This window comes from Corvus hawaiiensis, chromosome 4 (genome assembly GCF_020740725.1).
Source record: "Corvus hawaiiensis isolate bCorHaw1 chromosome 4, bCorHaw1.pri.cur, whole genome shotgun sequence".
Taxonomy (NCBI): Eukaryota; Metazoa; Chordata; class Aves; order Passeriformes; family Corvidae; genus Corvus; species Corvus hawaiiensis.
The window spans coordinates 74,108,562-74,128,654 of record NC_063216.1 but is presented as its reverse complement, the minus strand read 5'-3'; the positions used below and the strand labels follow the sequence as shown (position 1 = coordinate 74,128,654).

The 20,093-nt window shown below is 43.3% G+C and overlaps 1 protein-coding gene across 1 annotated transcript; it reads left to right on the top strand.

Annotated features, from left to right (window-relative positions):
• Positions 1-7,387: 7,387 nt before the first annotated feature.
• ECHDC3 (enoyl-CoA hydratase domain containing 3) lies at positions 7,388-13,087 on the top strand. Its single transcript, XM_048302454.1, has 5 exons — positions 7,388-7,530; positions 7,617-7,738; positions 9,934-10,031; positions 10,886-11,086; positions 12,595-13,087. The coding sequence occupies exons 1-5, from the start codon at positions 7,415-7,417 to the stop codon at positions 12,919-12,921; spliced, it is 864 nt and encodes a 287-aa protein (XP_048158411.1). The 5' UTR covers positions 7,388-7,414; the 3' UTR covers positions 12,922-13,087.
• The last annotated feature ends 7,006 nt before the right edge of the window (positions 13,088-20,093 follow it).

The window sequence follows — 20,093 nt, the reverse complement described above, 5'->3', positions numbered from 1 at the left end:
AAATATTCATTGATAATTGGTAAGTCCGTTGCCATATTAAGAACCTTTCCAGTACTAATTGGTTCAGCTCTCAATAAAACAGATGGATAATGATGAAAATCTCTAGTTCACTGTAGTGTTGCTGTTGTGCAGGAGGCTGTTCATGAAAACAATGGTGTAATTTTAAATGTAGGAGTTTAACATGATCGTGAAGGTTATTTTAGCCTGGTTTCCTGTGGAAATGTGATCAGACTGTCTGTCTCCTGCTACATTTAACAGCAGGCTGGGGTTCTCAGTGATCTTAAGTATCCACCTCTCCTAAACTCACCGATGGCTGGACAGCGACTGGAGACACAAATTACCACCTCAAATTAGAGAAGAGCCACAGAGTTCACTGGGCACTGCTTTGTCTGTGCCAAGACTGCCAAAAGCCCGCACTCTTCCCACGGCAGTACGTCTGCTTAGGGAATGGTCAAGAGGACTAAAGGAACAGAGGCGAAGTGGGAGGGCAGGCAACATGGAGTGTTAGGGATTTTTATCCAGTCAACTCGGTTCTTTCTTCAACTACAGGACTAGTAAACACTGTTGACAGCTAATTTTAATTCTGTCATGTACTGTCACAGTAACCTGAAGTTCCCCACATATGTAAATCCTGTCTCTCAGTGTCTCTGTGTGGCACAAACACCCCATGTCTCAGCTCCCTTCCACAGCCCATAGCTTCTGGCTGGGTGAGAACAGGGCTGGCTCTGAGCGCCGTGTATCGACTGGCACACGCGTGCCCACGGATTGGTCAGGAGGTCACACCAGAGAGAGCATCACTGAGCCTGTGCTGCAGCCTCTTCCTCAGGGCAAGCACTCATTTCTGTCTTTTTGTTCTGCTCAGCAATAATTTTCCTGCAACTTTTAACATCTCTTCCAATCTCTTTGACAGATCCAGGGGACTGGCAGACATAATTTCCTGAAGCTTTTTCTTTTTCCTTCAAAACTAAAATAATTCTTTATTATAAAAATGCCCCTTTCAATTTGTGCGTATTTCCTAAACACAGAATAATTTTCTGTGCTCATTATGTATTACTGCTTCCTCTGCTTGGAAACAGGAACCACGAGCACTTTGACACAGAGAGTTACAGGATGTTTCTCCACTGTATCAGACAGCTGTGTTGGATCAGGCCATCGCCCTTTCCTTTGTGCCAACACACTGTGAATTTAACATGTGTGGCCTTGATAAGATGAAAGTGCATGGTGAGAGTATCGAGGCCAGCTGGATGGTCTGAGCCCAACCTGCTGCCTGGCATTTCCTTCCATAAAGAAAATGCACATGAGCAGTTGGCAGCTTTCCTGATGACTCCTTGTCCTGCCTCCTGGCTGCCATGTCTGACACAGCACAGGGGAGACAAGATGTAAGATAAGGTAAAATATACACCATTAAGATATGTAGGTCACCACCAACCTGGTAATGAGCAGCATTCTGTGCCAAGCCCCTTGCAAGAAATGTTGCAAGGACACATAGAAGCCTCCTCCTCCTCCTCCTCTTCCTCCTGCACCAGTCTGGTGTGGACATGACTGGCTTCAGCTTCTGACTGAACTAATTTTTTCTGGGACTTTGTAAACTTTTCTTCCCAAGGTGGATGTTATTGTCTGTGTCATCCCTGTGCACCTCTGGTGTTGGTGGTGCCAAGGAACAACTATTAGGATTCTGTCATTCTTGTGCTCATTTGTAAGATTTTGGTTTTCTTATTGGATAAAAATCCAGTTTAACTGGAAAATGAGCATTTTCCCTGGTTCTAATATGGTGGTTGTAATGAGATGAAAAGGATTAAAAGAAAATGAAACAAGCTGAAAGTTGGTCAAGGGGCAGGAAACAGGTGAACCAGAAGAGTCCAGAAAATTCAGTGTATTTTGCTACAGTAAAGTAGTAACCGGCAGAGGCAGGGACAAGCTGGGTAGAGGGTGCAATTTTGTGGTGTGGTCATTTGCAGAAGGGACTTGGAGCAAAGCCAGGCCACAATAGTGTCTGTTCCGAAGTATGGACAACTTTAGGCAAACTTTTGCTCTTGGCCCCAAACAGCAGACACAAGTTACCTCACCATTCACAGCAACGATTTTGTCTGCAACCATAGCAGAGAGACACTGACATCTGGAAGTGCATCCTAAGATGCAGTTAGAGAATCATCAGGGTGAGAACATTCTGGTACTCCCTTCTTCCAAAGAGGTCCTTGGGCTGAGGTCAGTATTGTACCTTTCCATGTGAGTGAGGGCAAAGTTCACATCCCCCACAAGAGGCATCAGACCAGTTTGCCTTGGTTCCCTACTGAGATCATTTGGGCTGGGACAGAGTTGGTTTTCTTCACAGTATCCTGCATGGGGCTGGTTTGGATTTGTATTGGAATCAGTGTTGATAGATCAGGGATGTTTTTGTTATTGCTGGGCAGGGCTTACACACAGTCAAGGCCTTTCATGCTCTTCGCCCCACCCCACCAGTGAGGAGGCTGGGGTGCACAAGAAGTTGGGAGGGGACACAGCCAGGACAGCTGACCCCAAGTGACCCCAGAGATACCCCAGACCATTCAGGGCCATGATCAGCATATAAATCTGGGGGAAGGAAGGGGGGGACATTTTGGGTGGTGGCTTTTGTCTTCCCAACTCACCGTTACATTTGACAGAGCCCTGCAGTCCTGGGGATGGCTGAACACTCAACTGTCCGTGGGAAGTAGGGAATGAATTCCTTGTTTGGCTTTGCCTGTGTGCACCATTTTTGCTTTACCAGATGAAGTGTCTTTATGTCAACCCATGAGTTTCCTCACTTTTACTCTTCTGACTCTCTCCCTGATCCTGTTGGGGGAAGTGAATGAGCGGGGCTGAGTCGCCAGTTGGGGTTAAACCCCAACACTGGTGCAATGAATGGAGGGCAGGAGGAGCCTGGAGAGACACTGGGAGCAGGCAGCTAATTTAGATACTGACCAGCCCTGCAGGGGATACAGTGTCTCTATTGATTGCGTAGGGAGCCTTGCAGACTTAAGTATCTAAACCGGGGACCTAAGGTTAGATCCTCTGAGGGAAGGAAAGAATATCACCTTGTTTCCAAGCCTGTTATAGTCTCACATATTTTATAATTCTGGTCATTGTTCACATCTTAAGAATCTCACATACAAAAAAAATCTAATGTTAACGCTGGGGAAATAGAAATCACTTTAAAAGCGAGGACAGTGCAAGACAAAAGATGAGTGTGGGGAGGGTAAGAGAAAGCAAATGAAGAGGAGCAGGAATGGGTCTAGTGACAAAAGGGCTTTGGTCAATCACCTGGTTCACAAGCAGAAGGGAAAATAAACAGCACCCATTACACGGAGCAGTGCTGCCACACAGTGTCTGGGAAACAGCTCTGAGCAGTAACTGCAAAACATTGCAGCAGAAGTGACACGGGAGCTTTCTGTTTAATGTCAAGAGCAAACAGGACACTGGAATGTTTGCTGAAGGAATGCTAAATGTAAAGGCAGGAGGCAGCAGTACTGCCAGGTAAGGACCTGATCTGGGCCTGACTGGCAGGGGACTAGCCTGGTTCACAGGCTGATGCAAATTCTCAGTAGTAATCATGGAGTGAAAACTGGATTCAAATCCTTTCTCTTAGCAGAATAATCAATATTTTTTTAAAAAATGTAACTTTCTCTTAAAGTACACGCTAAAAATTCTGATAGTCTCCTATACATTAATTCTGTAACTGATTTTTAATTACTACTTCAAGTAATTAGAGCCTCTATAAAGAGAAGACATATATAACTTACTTTTCTCTGACTTTTCAAAGAAAAAAACCCCAGGGCTAGGACTCAAAGGAGGTTTGGTTGCAAAGTCATGGGAATTCCAGGTTTGGACAGAGTAGAGAGGCTTCATGCCCTTAGAAAATCCCAGCACAATAACACATTGTCCTGAAGTTTCTTTGCTATTTCTATCTTAATAGCAATATAGAAAACATAAATTGTCTAAGGACACAGAAAAAATGTTACACAGACAGCACCCATCCTGTGGTGCTGGAACTCAGCTCAGAATCCTGGCTAAATGGGGACAAAAATGCAAAATCTTTTCTCATCTTTTCTTTAGTCAGTCCTGGAGGGTTCCACATCAGAGAAACCATGATGCACTAGGCTATCTCTTTGCTAGCAGAATTTACAAAGCAGGGAAATAAATTATTTTCCTTGGCCTGGGTGCAAGAACAGGACCCTGCTCTCCCTGTTATCCTGGAACTACTACACACCTGACCAGAATTAAGCAGTCTTTGAGTTCTAAAGGTGCCAAAGCCCCCTGGCTCCCTGTGGGATTTGAATGCCTTCAGCGGTGTTGAAAATCAGGTCACAAGATCCTCTGGGAATGCCAACGTTTGACAAGAGATAATTTGCATGAAACTCTGCTAAGGATATGTCTACCTCATGTTCCATAAAATAGTCCCAAGTTTTCATCATAGCATTCCAATTAACAGAAATGTCTTTATGGATATATTTACTAATTTACATATGTGTATGTGGATATGTTTTCAGCTGCATCCCAACAAGGTCTGCCTTTGCCCTGGGCTGACCTGCTATTTATAGCAGCAGGTGCTCCTGGAAGATGCATATCCCATCTGGGCTTGCTGAAAGCCAAGGAAATAAAGACCCATATAAATACCTGTGCTTCATAAAGGAAGGGATCCTGTATCTTTATTGTCCATGCATGGTATCTAGCAACATCACAATGGAGAGCACAGAGGGCTTTACAGCACCTAAGCACACCTGAATCTCAAAACATCTTTTCCTGCACAGTGTGATATCCTGATAGTTTCTGGAATGATCTAAGGATGAAGTTGCGTCATGTTCTTTGTCACTTCCATTTTTATATTTTATGAGGATCAATACAGCTAAGGATTAGAAAAGCCCTGTCTGGTACCTGCAATCCTGGCTTCTGGCTGGCTCCAGTTGAAAGTGTGAGCTCAGCCGTAACCACAATGCTGCTGCTGGCAAATGCTATAAAAAGGAAATCTGCCTGAAATCGGAAAGTTTGTTCCGTACTTTTTCAGAGAAGGCAGCAGCAGGTCTGCTAAATGCATTGGGGAAGCTGCAGCCAAAAAACAATCTGTAATGGGGGTGGGTGTGAAAGGAAACATGAGGTTGTCAATCAAAGTTAAAAAGAGCTGAATTTCCAGGGAGCTGGAAACACTATATAAAAAATAAGCTTTTTGGAGAAGACCACAAAAAAATTCTTTCCTCTGAGATGGACAGAAAAAGGACAAGCAGATGGAGAAGGAGAAGGAACTGGAAGAAAAATAATCAGGTTGTATTCACAAGTTTGAAAGAGGTAAGTGGTCAAAGTTTCAGGGGATTGGGAACTCCTCCCAGAGCAAGCACACAAGTTGTGTTCTTGGTGTGCTGGCCTTTGCCACACCAACCAGGGACTTTGAAAACTGCTGAGATCTATATAAGATGATCTCATTTGCTTCTAAATGTTTCTTTTTTTCCTTGCTACAGATTCCTACCACTTACTAAATTTTGGAAGAATTTTTTAGTGAATTGACCATGAGGTACAAACAACCATGAGAAAAAGAAAATGGTCAGGTGGGGAAAGCCCAGAGCAGAATTAGCTCTCAGGTCTAACAGTGACCTTCAACACTGAAAAGTGTACATAAATGTACATAAATCCACAGTTGCTCTTACAGCAGAGCCACAAAGCCCAGGAATCTGAGGGGTCATTGTGCTAGGCAACATAAAATCGGTAAACAGAAAGTAACAGCTTGGTGTGGGAATGCACTATCTGTGTAAGTAAATATGTTATTAATCACAAAACTCAAGTGGTTCATGAGGCTGATGATCACAACTGAAAAGCCTCAATTGTCACTACAGTCAAAAAAGCTGTAGGGGTTCAACAGACACTGATGAAAACTGGAGACACATCTGGGAACCTACAAGTACTTTGCAACAACTCACAAGAACGGGGGGATCAGGAAGCAAGAGCACAGATTTACATTTACAAGAGTGTATGCTGGATTTAAATCTATTCCACTTTAGGGTACCTGTATCTTGTGGAACAAGGCTGCTTGGTCCTTGGGCTTGTGAGCATCTCCTGGCAGATGAGATTGTTCATCAGCTGCCTCATCCACATGGCTGCCCCTCTTCTAGCTTGATTTTTGGAACACAGGTGACCAGAAGCATAAGCAATAATTCAAGATGAGCTATGAATGTACCTGTATGCCCCTAAAATACTCTGAATTCTAAAATCACATTTGAAGTTTAAAATCACCAAATCACCTCCTAAAATCACATTTGCCTTTTTTTTTTCTTTTTGAATGCATCATATGGACTACAGACTGACTCTGCAGAACCAATTAGAACAAAGAAGGCCTTTCCCATAACAATTTCCATATTATGAGCTCCCAGTGAATAAACTATCAATTTATTAGTTCCCAAGTAGACTCCAAGCCCTGTAGAACTGAATTTCATCTCATGCTAGTTACTCTCAGCCTGAAAGTGATGTCATTTTCTCTGCATGACACTGCTGTCCTGTCATGATAGATCCCACCCCAGTGCCACTGACAAGTTCACTCAGCACAGTCCTAATCTCCATCCCATGGTCATAGATGAAAATGCTTGGTGGAATCTGAAGAAATTATCACAAAAGTCAACATTTTCGAGTGCTCTCCAACACCCCAGCTACTCATTAATGATACCACTGCCCACCCAGGCCTTCCAGCACAGGAGTCAGGTCTGAGAGTGGGACCGAGGGAGGCTCTGTGTGGATGGTCTGTACCAGGAACAGTGCGTCCAGCAGCACCAGGGAAGTGATTCTTCCCCTGTACTGGGCACTGCTGAGGCCACACCTCGAGTGCTGTGTCCAGTTCTGGCCCCTCAATTCAGGAAGGACATTGAGGTACTGGAGTGTGTCCAGAGAAGGGAAATGGAGCTGGGGAAGGGTTTGGAGCACAAGTCTGATGAGGAGCAGCTGAGGGAGCTGGGGGGGCTCAGCCTGGAGAAAAGGAGGCTCAGAGGGACCTTTTCACTCTCTACAACTCCCTGACAGGAGGGTGCAGCCAGGTGGGGGTCGGGCTCTGCTCCCAGACAACCAGCGACAGAGAGAATACGGTCTTAAGCTGTGACAGAAGAGGTTTGGGTCGCACATTGGGAAGAATTTCTTCACAGAAAGTGTGATTAGACATTGGAATGGGCTGCCCGGGGAGGTGGTGGAGTCACTGTCCTTGGAGGTATTTAAGGAAAGTCTGGACGTGGCACTCAGTGCCATGGTCTGGTTGACAAACTGGTGTTCGGTCATAAATCAGACTCGACGATCTCAGCGGTCTTTTCCGACCAAATCCATTCTGTGAGCCGGCAGCACCGGCGGCTCAGGGTCAGGCCCGGGCCGCGTCGCCAGCCCCGGTGCCGCCGAGCTCCGCCCCCGCCCGGCGCGTCCCGACCCCGCAGCGATGGCGGCGGGGCTGTGCCGGCTGCGGAGGCACCTCACGGCCGCCTTCAGCAGCGCCGCGACCGCGGGAGCCGGGCAGGAGCCGCTGACGGAGCTGCGGCAGGCGGGGGGCGTGCGGTGAGCGGGGGCGCCGGGGGCTCCGGGACGCGGCCGCGTTCGGAGCTCGGTGACCGTAACCCCGCTGTGTCTCACGGGTTTTGCAGCACCATCGTCCTGAACAACCCGCGGCGGCGGAACGCGCTGTCGCTGCCCATGCTGCAGAGCCTGCGGCGGGACCTGCTGCACGACGTCAAGAGCCGGGAGCTCCGCGTCATCGTCATCGCGGGTACGGCGGCCCCCGGCCGGGCGGGCGCGGGGCACACACCGGGGAACGCGGAGCTGAAACCCCAGCCTCGGTCCGCATTACAGGAAACGGGGCTGAAAGGGAGCTGCGTGTTTCCCTAATGCTCCCGTGGTCTCCTGGGGCTGCCGGCCCCCGGCAGACCTCCCTGTCACGCTGATCCTGTGTACTCACCCCAGCTTCCCCGCTCCTGTACTTAGTTAGTTCCTCATTCCTAACACAGCATTAGCGACTGACTTGGGGTTTGTTATGCTTTTGATTTTGGCCGACATGTCTAAGTATTAACACGTTTCAAAATGTCAGCATTTCAGTTGGGCTATGGGGGTGTTTACACTCGGTGAGTTGCTTCCCTTTGTAAAAACAATCGGCAGTTTAGGGTTAGGGTTGAGTGGTTTAAAACTGTACGTAAAGAATACTTTAAACAGAAAAAAGTCAAACAAAAGTTCTAAAAGTTAGCGAAGTAAAGCATTTAACATTCCCAGAAAGGGGTTTTGTGCAGGAACGGGCAGAGCTAGGATGACATTTCTTGCCTTCGTTCACAGGTATAGGCTGTAGTAAAAACCAGGGTTTCTGCCAGTCGGGTGCTCTGTTTCCCTACTCTGAGCCAGGATCAGCCTCGTTGTCGTTGCCAATGGTTTGTCAGAACTATTTTTAAAACACTCCAGTGAAGGAGAGACCGTAGTATCAATACCACAGACACCCATAACCCACGGATGTAAAACAGCCTCTCTCAGAGCCTGTTAGTTTCCTTCCATTTATGTATTAACCCGTAGAGTCCTTAAAGATCATGAAACTTGAGCTGTACTTAAACCATCTTTTTTTCATCTGCTATTTTAAGATAATCTTCCTCTGCCTCCCTCCCAAACATCTCAGAGGAATTGGTTTGTTAATTTAGGATGATGCTGTTTCCTATACATAGGGGAAAACTGTGTGTGTAAGGGCACACACACAAGAGTGGAAGTGAGCTGATTTCACAGGGGTGAGTTTAAATATACATATTCCTCATTTCAAACAGCAGTGACAAATTTTGCGAAACACTGAAGGTTCTCCTTTGGGAAGACAGTGCTCTGGGAGTTTGTGAGCACAATTGTGTTTGGTTTTTTAGAAATTGCATGTTCTTGTTTATTTCTAATTCCCCTGCTGAATAAAGTGCAAAAGAAGAAATTTCAAGAAAATAAAAGATTCCTCAGCGAACACTTTGGGCCTTTAACACAGACTTTGCCCTGGATTCTTCAATGAGGTTCAAATGCAGATGTAGTTAATCTCCAGATATATACTGCCAACCCCATGAGCTGACTGATGTTAATTGTGTGGTTATTTCTGGATAGGTTGTGTCTCAATAATCTGATCCATAAGAAATCCATAGGTGAGGTTTGGTCTGCATAGGTGTAGCTGGAAATGTCACATCCATACAAATATCTGAGAAGTTCTGAGGGATTGAAAAGCATCACATTGGTTCATTCTAATGGCAGCTATTCTCAGGACAAAGGAAAACTGTTGTAAAGATTGTGTACCTGTATAGAGTGTTCTGATCTTAGCAAATCCAAAGCTTAGTTCCACAGAAACCTCCTCTATTGCTGCCCAAACCCTGGACATACTTTTGGGGGTTCTCTGGATGTCAGTTTAGCAGTGGAGAAAACACCCAACTACCCTTCTGGTTCTCCTGTAGCAGAATAGCCTTTTTTCTTTCTTTTTCCATTGTGACCTACAACACCATGGCAGAAAAAATATTGATGCTTATTTAGCAAAAGTTAATAATTAATTCTGGGTACAATAAATAGGGACTAAGTGTATTTATCAGTCTGAGGGCAGAGCCCTCCAGCCTTGCTCCAGCTGACAAGTTATCGTTGTAGCGAGGAGCTGTTTTGAATGTCCTTACACAAAACTGGGCTCAAAGGTGTGAAGTGCATTATTTCTAACTGAGTTAAGTGGAATGGAAGTAAAATGAGATCTTGAAAAGTGATAATGGGTGTTATTGTGCTTAAATGTTGCACTGCAGCAATTTAAAGTTACCAGAAAACCCAGAAGGTAATCTTTTGGAATTTTGTTTACAACTCCCTCCCCAAACTTCTTTTTGAACATTGACATGTCATTGACATCCCTTTAGCTGGGATGTTGATACACTGCTACCCCTGGTTTCTTCATTAATTCAGACTGACTTTTCCTGAAATTCTTTGCAGCTGAAGGACCTGTATTTTGTTCGGGCCATGATTTAAAGGAACTGTCAAGTGAAGATGATGTGAAGCATCATTCCCAAGTATTTGAATTATGTGCAGAGGTAAGCAGTTCTTCTTGAGTGCCTCTGCCTTTGCCTGGTGTTAAGAGCAAGCATTGGTTTAAGGAGGGACAGCATTGGTCCTCTGCTTGCTAAAGCAGAGACTGTTCCTACAGATTCCTTCAGATTCCTTGATTTTTACTGCCCTGCTATTTTAGTGCCTGATTCTGGTGAAATTAATGTTTTCCCTGGATTTCTTTACATGTAAATAGAAGGGCTAGAACACAAATGTGCATATCTCCAACAATGTGCAGAGTCAGGGTATGTTCCTAATTGAGTCAGTGTTCCTTGCAGCTGAGTATTTGGGCAATGTCTTTCCTAGAAGTCTAGGGATAACCACCTTCAAATCACTTGTGATCAAATGTTCCTTCCCAGCATTTAGTTAAAAGCTCAGGATCAGCCTATACATCAAGTAGACAATGTGAAAGTAAGATCTGATTCACTGGTTGTCCAAGTTCTTGTTAAAGACCCAGGTCAGGGAGGTGGGGAAGTTAAAGTGAACCCTGGAGCATTTGGAGAGAATGGCAAAATCCCTTTTGATTGTGGTGGTGCTGGAATTTGACCCCTGATCCCACTCAGTGTGACAACAGAAAGTCCTTTGAAACCTTTAGTTCTAGTTCCTCCAGTACTAATGATCTCTAAGACATTGCCAAGCCCATATTTAAGGAATGCTGTAAATGCCATGTGTGAAAGCTACAGCTGAAGGGCCCTTCGTCATCTGTTCATCAGAAAGGAGCCAAGATCCAACAGTTTGGGGGGTTTTTGATGAATAGAGAGGAAGGTACTTCTGATGGCTTCCCAGACAGGATCGGGTCTTCCTGAATTTCCATACTGACCACTGTCTTTTGTGAATGCAGGTTATGACTTTAATCCAGAAACTTCCAGTGCCAGTGATTGCCAAAGTAAACGGCTTGGCTACAGCAGCAGGCTGCCAGCTCGTGGCAAGCTGTGACATCGCGGTGGCAAGTGAGAAATCTCAGTTTGCTACTCCTGGAGTAAACATTGGGCTGTTCTGCTCCACACCAGCTGTGGCCTTGGGCAGATCTCTTCCAAGGAAGGTAGGCTTCCTTCCCAGATACTCTTTGTAATTTTGCAAGAAGTAGATTCCCTTGTTGGAAGTTTTAGTTCCATTTCCTGAACTTTATTTTCCTGCAGTACAACATTCAAAGTACTTTATTTCAAAAGGCATCTCCATAACTCTTTGGACTGGGAAAAATAATAAAGGGTGAACTCTGTTTAGGAAAGGCAGCTTCCTACTGATGTGATTCCAAGCAGCACGAGCTCGTCCCAGCTGCCCACCAGCTCAGCAGTCCCTTTCCTTTCCAACAGACAGCTCGGGGCTTTAGCCAATGATGTTCTCCCCTGAGGAGGAAACCCCTGCAAGTTCAGGATAACAGTCCCACCGAGGCATCAATTCTTGCCAGGCAGTGACATTTCACTGCCAGCAGGATCTGCCTGGCTGTAGATCAAGATGCTTTAAATAGCACCTAAAACCCTCCTATACTGTCTTCCTGTTTTATGTCCTACTGATTGTGGCTGCACATCTCTCTGTACATAAAAAACAGTACAATCTGTAAAGCTTCCATAACTGAGAAAAGAAATTTTAAGTTCTGATCCAATTGGATTCATGCAGACAGACAGCCCAAGCCCAGCAGGGCTTTGCTGAGATGCAGTGACTGAACTGCCCAGATCCTATTGCTGGATAAGAGCTTCAGCTTGAAATTTCCCATCTGCAGGGACATCCTGTTCAAATAGAGCCCATGGGGGATTTCTCCAAGTGTGCTCTTGTGTGCAGTTGTAGCTGCTTCTGAATTAGTATTTCTGGGCTGTAGGATCACCTTTCTAAAATGTGTGGGATATACTTTTCTCTGTGCCACTTTTCAAAGCAGTAAGAACATTCCCTACAGTTCCCAGGATTGATGATTTTTACCTTTTAACAAAAGAAGTGTTGCCATTGTTTGTAGCAGAGCAAAGATGCTAATGAGGATAATCAGCTCTTATGATTCAGGCATTGGTCAATTGCATCATGAGTCTTAGAAAACCATCTTTATTGATACATAACATTGAATAGTCACTGAGTATTTGGGGGATTTTTTAGTTCCAACCTCAAGCACCAGATGCTGAAAGCAGCAGGAGACTGAAATAATGTGGCTATAAAAAGGCCATATTTAAAACTACTCATACTAAACTTAAAACTAGGACAGGTGTTTTCAAAAACCGCACATACGCCCAGCTTAAAATACCAAGTTCAGTCATTTGACATTGCAGATGATCCACCTCTCTCTTAATTTGTACAGCAATCACCAGAGATTGTGGGCTTTTGAAGAGAAACCCAGAGGTGTCAGCCTAGGACAGCTGGAATCAGCAGGCAGGCTTGAAGAGATCAGCTTTAGACCAGTCCTTCTCTTTGCTGAGACCTCTTAACAGGTCCTTGGCAGTTTAAAAGACCAAAAGATTTAAATCATTTGTGAAAAGACTGACTTGAAGGAGGAGGCTGAAATACCCCAAACAAAGCAAAGCACTAAGGCAGTTAGGTTGATTTAACACAGTATTCTTTCTTGTTCAGGTGGCACTGGAGATGCTTTTCACTGGTGAACCTCTCTCTGCCCAAGAAGCATTAATGCACGGGCTTGTCAGCAAGGTGGTACCAGAAGACAAGCTGGAAGAGGAGACCATGAAAATCTCTCAGAAGATATGTGAAAGCAGCAAATCTGTCCTGGCCTTGGGGAAAGCCACCTTTTACAGACAGATAACCCAGGACCTCGACACTGCCTACAAAATGACTACTAAGGTCATGGTAGATAATTTGACTTTGAGAGATGGGCAGGAAGGTATCGAAGCCTTTGTTCAGAAGCGTAAGCCTGTCTGGTCACACTCTCAGGAGAAGAAATGAGCCCCGTCTCTAAACAAACCTTAGCTATGCTTTATGATTCTTCACGCAGTTGCCTTTGGGAACCATATTTTTGTTCTTACTGAAAGTTAAATTTCTCTTCTTACATATGCCAGACACAATAAATTTACTCTAAGTATGTAATAAATGTTAAGAAAATTCAAAGACAGTGGTTTTTCTGAGCAGTGAATTTAATCTGTGGTTTTAGAAGTAACTGTGCTGCAAAAATCAGTTTAAGGTGTCTCAGGTTGCATAGGGAGTCACAGGGACTGAGAGAGAGCTCAGATCACCCTGTTCAGAACCTCCCCCCTGTAGTTCTGGATGGGAATTGCTATGTATTGTTATTAATAGAGAATTGAAGGGCTTGGACACATTCCAGAGATGATGGTAGTACGTATCATAATGGATGTGTTAGTTGGGAAGTCCATCCTTGTTCTCATAGCTGGGCTTTTACCAGCGCTGGAGCAATTCAGCCACGGATTTACAGACTTGACAACCTCCAACAAAAGGGATTCAGCTGCTCCCCTGGGTAATCAGTTACAACCCTCCAGGTTAATTTTTTATTAATGTCCAATCTGAGCCTTGAAGCAGCACTTTCTGGCCATTACCCCTTGTTACATTATTTGGCATTATTGAGAAAGTTTAGTTCCATTATCTCTGTAACTCTATTCAAGCAGTCACAGGCTACAGTTTGACCATACTTAGACTTCTCTGTGCCAGACTGCACAGGCCCTGCTTCCTCCACCCTCCCTGTAGGTCATGTTCTCTGGGTAACCAGTTTGGCACCCCTCCAGTGGACCACTTCCAGTTTATCCACATCCCTTTTGTACTGGTTGTGCCAAAACTGGACTGTATCCTAAATATGGCCTCACCAGAGCTGAGCAGAGAAGAGCAAAATAGCCTTCCATGTGCTGGTCTGTGAGTAGTGCTCAGTGTGTGTTTGGTCTGCTCTGTGACAAGAGTGCACTGCTGGTTTGGATTCAGCCAGGCATCCCCTGTGAGCCCATTTCCAGCAGGAATGTGCCCTGCCAGTCCACTCCTTCCTGTACTGGTATCTTGTACTGGTTATTCTTCCCAGGTGAAGAAACTTGCATTTCTCCTTAGATCATGGTTGGTTTGGATTGAAGCCAGGCCATTTGGGGTGTCAGCCATGGCCCCAGTTTTGCAGAACCTGCAGATTTGCTGAGGATGTGTTATTGGTGACAATACTGGATGAAAGGAGCCTTAGTATCAATCCATGGTGATCAACATGGGATGACCTCCCAGCAAACACGTTTTTTCTGAAGTTCCACATAGCCAAATCATGAGGGCTCATCCATCTCATCCTTAAATAGACACCTAAGCCAGACCATGTGAATCACAGTATGGATGGGCCTTTTCTCTTTGTTGACAGTAGAAGCAGCCTAAAGTGCTTGATGCAGACTCAAATGTCTTAAGTTAGATCAAATTAATCCTACCTATGGCTACTAAAACTCCAAATGTAGAAGTATCATTTATACATACACAGCCCCACAAAGCAAGTCCCTTTTCCATCTACAGGTTCAAAAGAACGAAATTTTCATTTCTGCTGCAAGTTTTAATTTTAAGAATGGAAACTTAAATTCACCATTAAACTGTTTCCATAGAAATGTGAAAAATGTGTATCCTTGGCACTAGTTGCTTTAAAAATACAAACTTTAATTGTCACCACCAGGAAAGGTGGGTAAGTTTTTTACAAACTCACGTAGTTTATATAGGTTAGAAACTGTTCTGCACAATTAAGAGATGGAAGAGTTAAATCTGGAGCCCAGTAACCTTCATCATGTCCTTTCCAATGCAGTAAGATGCTGCACTTAGACTCTGTTCCCACACGCTGCTCTAAAAGCATTAGGAAAGAGTAAATTGTTTTAAAAAATATTTATATTTAATGGCTGTCTTGAAACTACTCAGCAAATCTCAACTGGCTCTTTTGTTCCAGGCTTTTAGAAATGAGTGCATTATCTGATTGTGGCAGAACAGTGCCCTTTTCAGCTAACTGCACTAATAAAATGGTTTCACTGGCCATCTAAAACCATGAGTGACAGTTTAGATGAGCACATTCTTTCAGATATTTAGAAATTCTGCAGTTGATTGCCATCTACACAAGATAGGGTTTGGCATTAACTCCATTCAGATCTTAAAGAGAAAAAATATTTTTGTTTTAACTCAGTTTTCACAGTATTTAAATAATTATGCAATTATAAAATCGTAGGATTATCCTAGAATGGTTTGGGTTGAAAGGGACCTTAAAGACCATCTAATTCCAACCTCATGGCAGAGACACCTTCCACTAGACCAGGTTGCTCAGAGCCCCATCCAGCCTGGCCTTGAACACTTCCAGTGATGGGGCAGGCACAGCTTCTCTGGGCAACCTGTGCCAGTGCCTCACCACCCTCAAATTAAAGAATTTCTTCATAATATAATATAATATAATATAATATAAACCTATCCTCTCTTTCAGTTTCAAACCACTCTGCCTTGTCCTGTCACTAGTGCTTTTGTAATTAGCAATCATCGGTTCTAAAAATGTTGGCATCCCCAGGAACATTTCCCTCTTGCTTGAACCACTAGACAGAAAAGGTTCAGAAGGTTTTAAAACATCCTCACACTGGCCTCTGCAGACTGAAAAAACAACTTAATTTTTCATTTCTGTCTTGCATGGGCTTTTTGTTTTTGCCCACATCTGCCCTTATTGTTTCATTTAATGGATTTACAGGCTATTCCTGGGAAACAGAGCAGTTCCAGAGTTGTTAATTAAGTACTACAGTCAAGAAACAGCAAACCAAATGATAGATGGGGAGCCTTACCACCATGGTTATCTGCTGCCTGAGGGAAGAGTTTATCCCAAAATAGCAAGGAGCCTATCCCTTGTCACCCCCTCCATTTTTATTAAAGAATCTCTCTGCAGCAAAGTCTGCCAGGTAATTAGCCTAGTTTCAAGCCATCCTAACAGCATGTGGCTCTGGAAACTAAGTACAACTCCAACTGCATACAGCCTCTAGGATACAGCTTATCCTTGGAAATGACCAACATTTTCCATCCATATATACAGGAACAGCTGGAAAGGAAACCAGTCATGATATGCAAGGAAGGAATTGCCAGTTTGAATGGAATGAAGGGGACTGCCTCAGAGTCCATGGAGGCCTTAGAGGAATGGCTTTGAGCCTCTACCTGGAAATTTTAGAAAAGATACATAAGCAAAATCTAGAGGATAGGATCATATCACTTGTGATACAGCTTCAGGCTCCCCTCATGAACAGGGCAAATGAAAAGCCAGTGAGCAGTGACAAATAACACATGGCACAAGGTGATTCCGAGTTCATGGACCAGGCAATGACCTGCCTCACCACAGCACTTGGGGAATATGTACTGAAGGTAGAGTTAAACAGAGGATTTGGGTAATGGGCAAGGTATTTATACCCTCTGTGCTCCACAGAGCCCAAGAACAGTTTATATAAGCTTTTATATAAACTTCATGCAGTTTCCTTGAGGCCACCCAACCCAGAATTCAGCAGCCTGCATAAGAATTAGTTTTGGGTTGGTTTGAAGTAATCTCCTATAGCTGTGGAAGAGAGAGCTTGAAAATACGTTCTACAAAGGCCCAAAAAGCTGGACATAGTTAACATTAAAAATACATGACTACCTCATTGGCAGGAGTCAGCACCAGAGTTTTTACCATCTAGCTCATGATTTCTGAGCATTTGGATGGCAGCACCGTGTCCTTCACAGAATTGCCTCTGGGTAATTCCTGTATTGCCATTCCTGTATTGCAGATGGGGAAATTGAGGCCAAATGTGCTGTGCCTGAGGTCTCACAGTGAGCCCGTGGCCCTGTAGCAGTGGCACTCGGAATGCTGACACCTGCTCCTTGTATTTCTTCAGCAACAAAGTTTTCAGTAAAATCAGCAGAAATGCAGGATGACGGCATGCCCTGAAGTGACTGCAAAGGCTTCTGAACAGGAATTACGAGCTACTGCATCAAAGGCCTCTTGCTTGACATTTATTGGCTTTTTGATGAATGTTGGGGTAATTCTACTGTCAACAGTTTCTCATTAGGAGCCTGGCAATGTACTTTCTGACCATTATCTTTCTCAATATCACACTGGGTTGCTACAAAGAGCAGAGATTTTATGTAAAACCCATCTATCTCTGTAGCTGCAAACTTTTCTAATAATTCTACATTTAAATAATCTCATGGAAATGCTGGCTGCCTTATCTGAGAAATAAGGAGACTAGACAAATGGTTAAATTTCCATGAAGACCTAAAGCTATCGGACAAATCTCATACTGCAACAAGTAGGATTATTTGTCTTGATTCCACTGGCATTGCACCTCAATTATACTAATTCTGAATTTCACTGCTGAATAATGCATTCCCATCCTGCTTTACACTTGCAAAGGAAGGAGGAAACCTTCAGAGCTGCACCTTACACTCTCCACAGTATGATGTACCATCTCCTTGCTGCTTATGGTCAATATTAGGAATTATTTTTGTCAAAACCATAGATTTTCTGAAAAGAAAATAGTAGAAATATACCACTAATACTACTGTGTATTTGGAAAGGGGAAAAGAGTTCATTCAACTTTGATGTGCCCAAGTGTAGTAATTTTCATACAATGAGTTTTAAAACTTATTTTAAATATTGGTATCCTGGAGTCATGATAGTGGGAACATCACAGGGCTATTGTATATTTTATTGATTATGGTTGTTATAGACAAAGAAATTAAAACAGAACCAGATATTAAAATAACTAATGGAATTTGTACTACTAAAATGGGTTTGATTCATGACTAATGTTTACAGCTACTTAATATGAGATACTAACTTTCCCTCCTAGAGGTAGGATGGTATTTTCAGCCTGCCAAAACCAAGACTTGTAATGCTCTGGAGTTAACTGAAAATAAACTTTCCCACCAACTCTTTAACCTCACTTCCATGGCAGTGCAGACTAACCTGTTGGATTGAACATGGATTTAGGTATTGATCTCATCCACCATTTCTGCTGTGGGAACATCCCCTCCCAGGAAGGCAGCACAGGTATGGATGGCAGTGTCTGAGTCTGTCACTTGGCCCGTTAGAGCCCTGTCAGGAGCTCTGATGTAATAGGCCATGTCTGAGGGAGCAGAAGCAGCTCTGCTTCCTGAAGGAGTTTTTAAGGACACATTCCCTGCAATAAGGGAATGTTGACATTCAGGCTGCCTCAGCTGCTGATGACAGAGAAGGTGTGAGGTTTTCCAAAGTGGCACTCAGGTTTTATTCCAGACCTGTCCTCCTATAAACAATTACAGTGGATGAAATCATGTTTGGAAAGATGGGTGATGTTTTCCCTGTCAACTCTGCCCTGCCAGCATCAAGGATAATGTGATATATATACCTGCTTTGGTCTTCTCCACTTCCTGGCCCAAAATCATTCTCAGCGTAGACAGGGAGTGATGCTTCTGGAAAGAAACAATAAAGAATTAGTAAATCATATATAGAACACAGGGGAAAGGAAAAAGGAAATGAATATATGAAGTAATTCTCCTAATGTGGTCTTCAGTCTAGATAAGAATATTTTGTTTCTTGTACCTGTTTAATGAAATACACCCTTCATGCCAATAGAACTTTATCATCTGTTGTTTAAGGGAGGTAATCCTATAACAAAAATCCCTATTCTGAGGGTTAGGATATTGCATAAATATAGACATGGTGAATAATTCTGAGTTAATCTCCCTTCTCTTTCAAGACCTCACTAGTGTGCTTTTTCTTTTTTTGTTTGTTGATTTGGTTTTGAGACCTCAGTGTGAAGTCAGAACTCTTATTCTGGTTTTCTCTCTCCCTCATTGGGGGTTAATTTTGTTTTAATGAATGCTGAGATTCTTACATGACTGAAGTACTCATTCTTACATGGGTCCACAAATCTGAGACATAACAGATGAAAGAGCAGTGTAATGAAAGAATTTAGCTCTCTGAAAGAAGGCCCTGCAGGAGAAACACTGAGGTGCTCTCCAGAGCACCCACACAGAGGACTGGAAAACTGACCTAATTTACCCCTTTTTCATTGGGAACATGCAAGGATGATCAGCCTCTTATTCATTAGCCTGAGATTATTATTAATTATCAATATTATTACTTATTTTTATAGTTGCTATAATTCATGCTATAATCTGTTAAATAAAATGACAGCACTAAAGTTCATGAATTTAGATTTTGATATCTCCTCCCCACAAATGGGCTTGGAAACTGGTCCGAATCACTGAAATCAGAAGCCTTTGATGCTTGAAATGGGGAATAGCATTTGTCTGGCAGCAAGAGAAAACTTTATCCTTTTACAGAGCCTATGAAAAAACACTTAGTCCCTACCACGTACTCATCACAGTAAAGTGGAAGTTGTCAAAGATAAAAGTCCTTTTTCTTTGCTGTCTGTGGATGTTCCTGTAAGCTTTTAGTCTTTTTCCACATGAGCATTTATTCAGAGCAAGCAGCCCAAGAATATTTCCATTGACAGCCTAAAATCTTTATGAGGTACTGGATGGTTGAAATACAAGATCAATTTATTCAGCACTCATAACGAACCCAAACAGTGAATTTACCACAGGAAAAGTCGGTAAAGAACTCAGTAGCAGTTCATAGGCTAAAAAAAAACCTGTTAAAATGTCCTAGACCTTTCTGTCCCATTCACTATAATATTTAAATATATTTCTATAAGTAATTTTTTAGATAATTCTGAAACATAAATAAAAAGAATAAAAGATTTTAAATCCCTGGACTAAAAAAAACCCCCAACAACAATAAAACAGACAAAACAAAACCAAAACAAATAAAAAACCCTGATTCACTTCCTGACTTTCTCACAAAACTCCACTATGACCTTGGGCAAACTGGCAGAGGCAGAAATGTGACTGTTCAGTCCAACCTTCTGTTTATCACAGGTCATTGCTTCTGCCTGCTTTACCCCCAAACAACATAAGAATTGCAGCTTTGGTTGAGCTAAGGAGTTGTCTAACCTTGTGATGAAAAAAAGTTCAAAATAAAAAAAAGAAGATGCTAACAGTGTGATCCATTCTCCTTGCAGTCAGGACTTGTGGTTTATTTCTGCTTTGAATTAATCTGACTTCCAGGCGGAGTACCAGAGCTGCATTTTGTGGGCTCAGGTAGACCTTTTAGTATCTCAGTG

What these genes read in the sequence shown, in the direction of transcription:
- ECHDC3 (XM_048302454.1), top strand. Translation starts at nt 7,415, where the DNA reads ATGGCGGCGGGGCTGTGCCGGCTGCGGAGGCACCTCACGGCCGCCTTC. An exon ending in CGGCAGGCGGGGGGCGTGCG is followed by an intron (nt 7,531 to 7,616) that starts GTGAGCGGGGGC and finishes CGGGTTTTGCAG; the next exon opens with CACCATCGTCCTGAACAACC. An exon ending in GCAGATCTCTTCCAAGGAAG is followed by an intron (nt 11,087 to 12,594) that starts GTAGGCTTCCTT and finishes TTTCTTGTTCAG; the next exon opens with GTGGCACTGGAGATGCTTTT.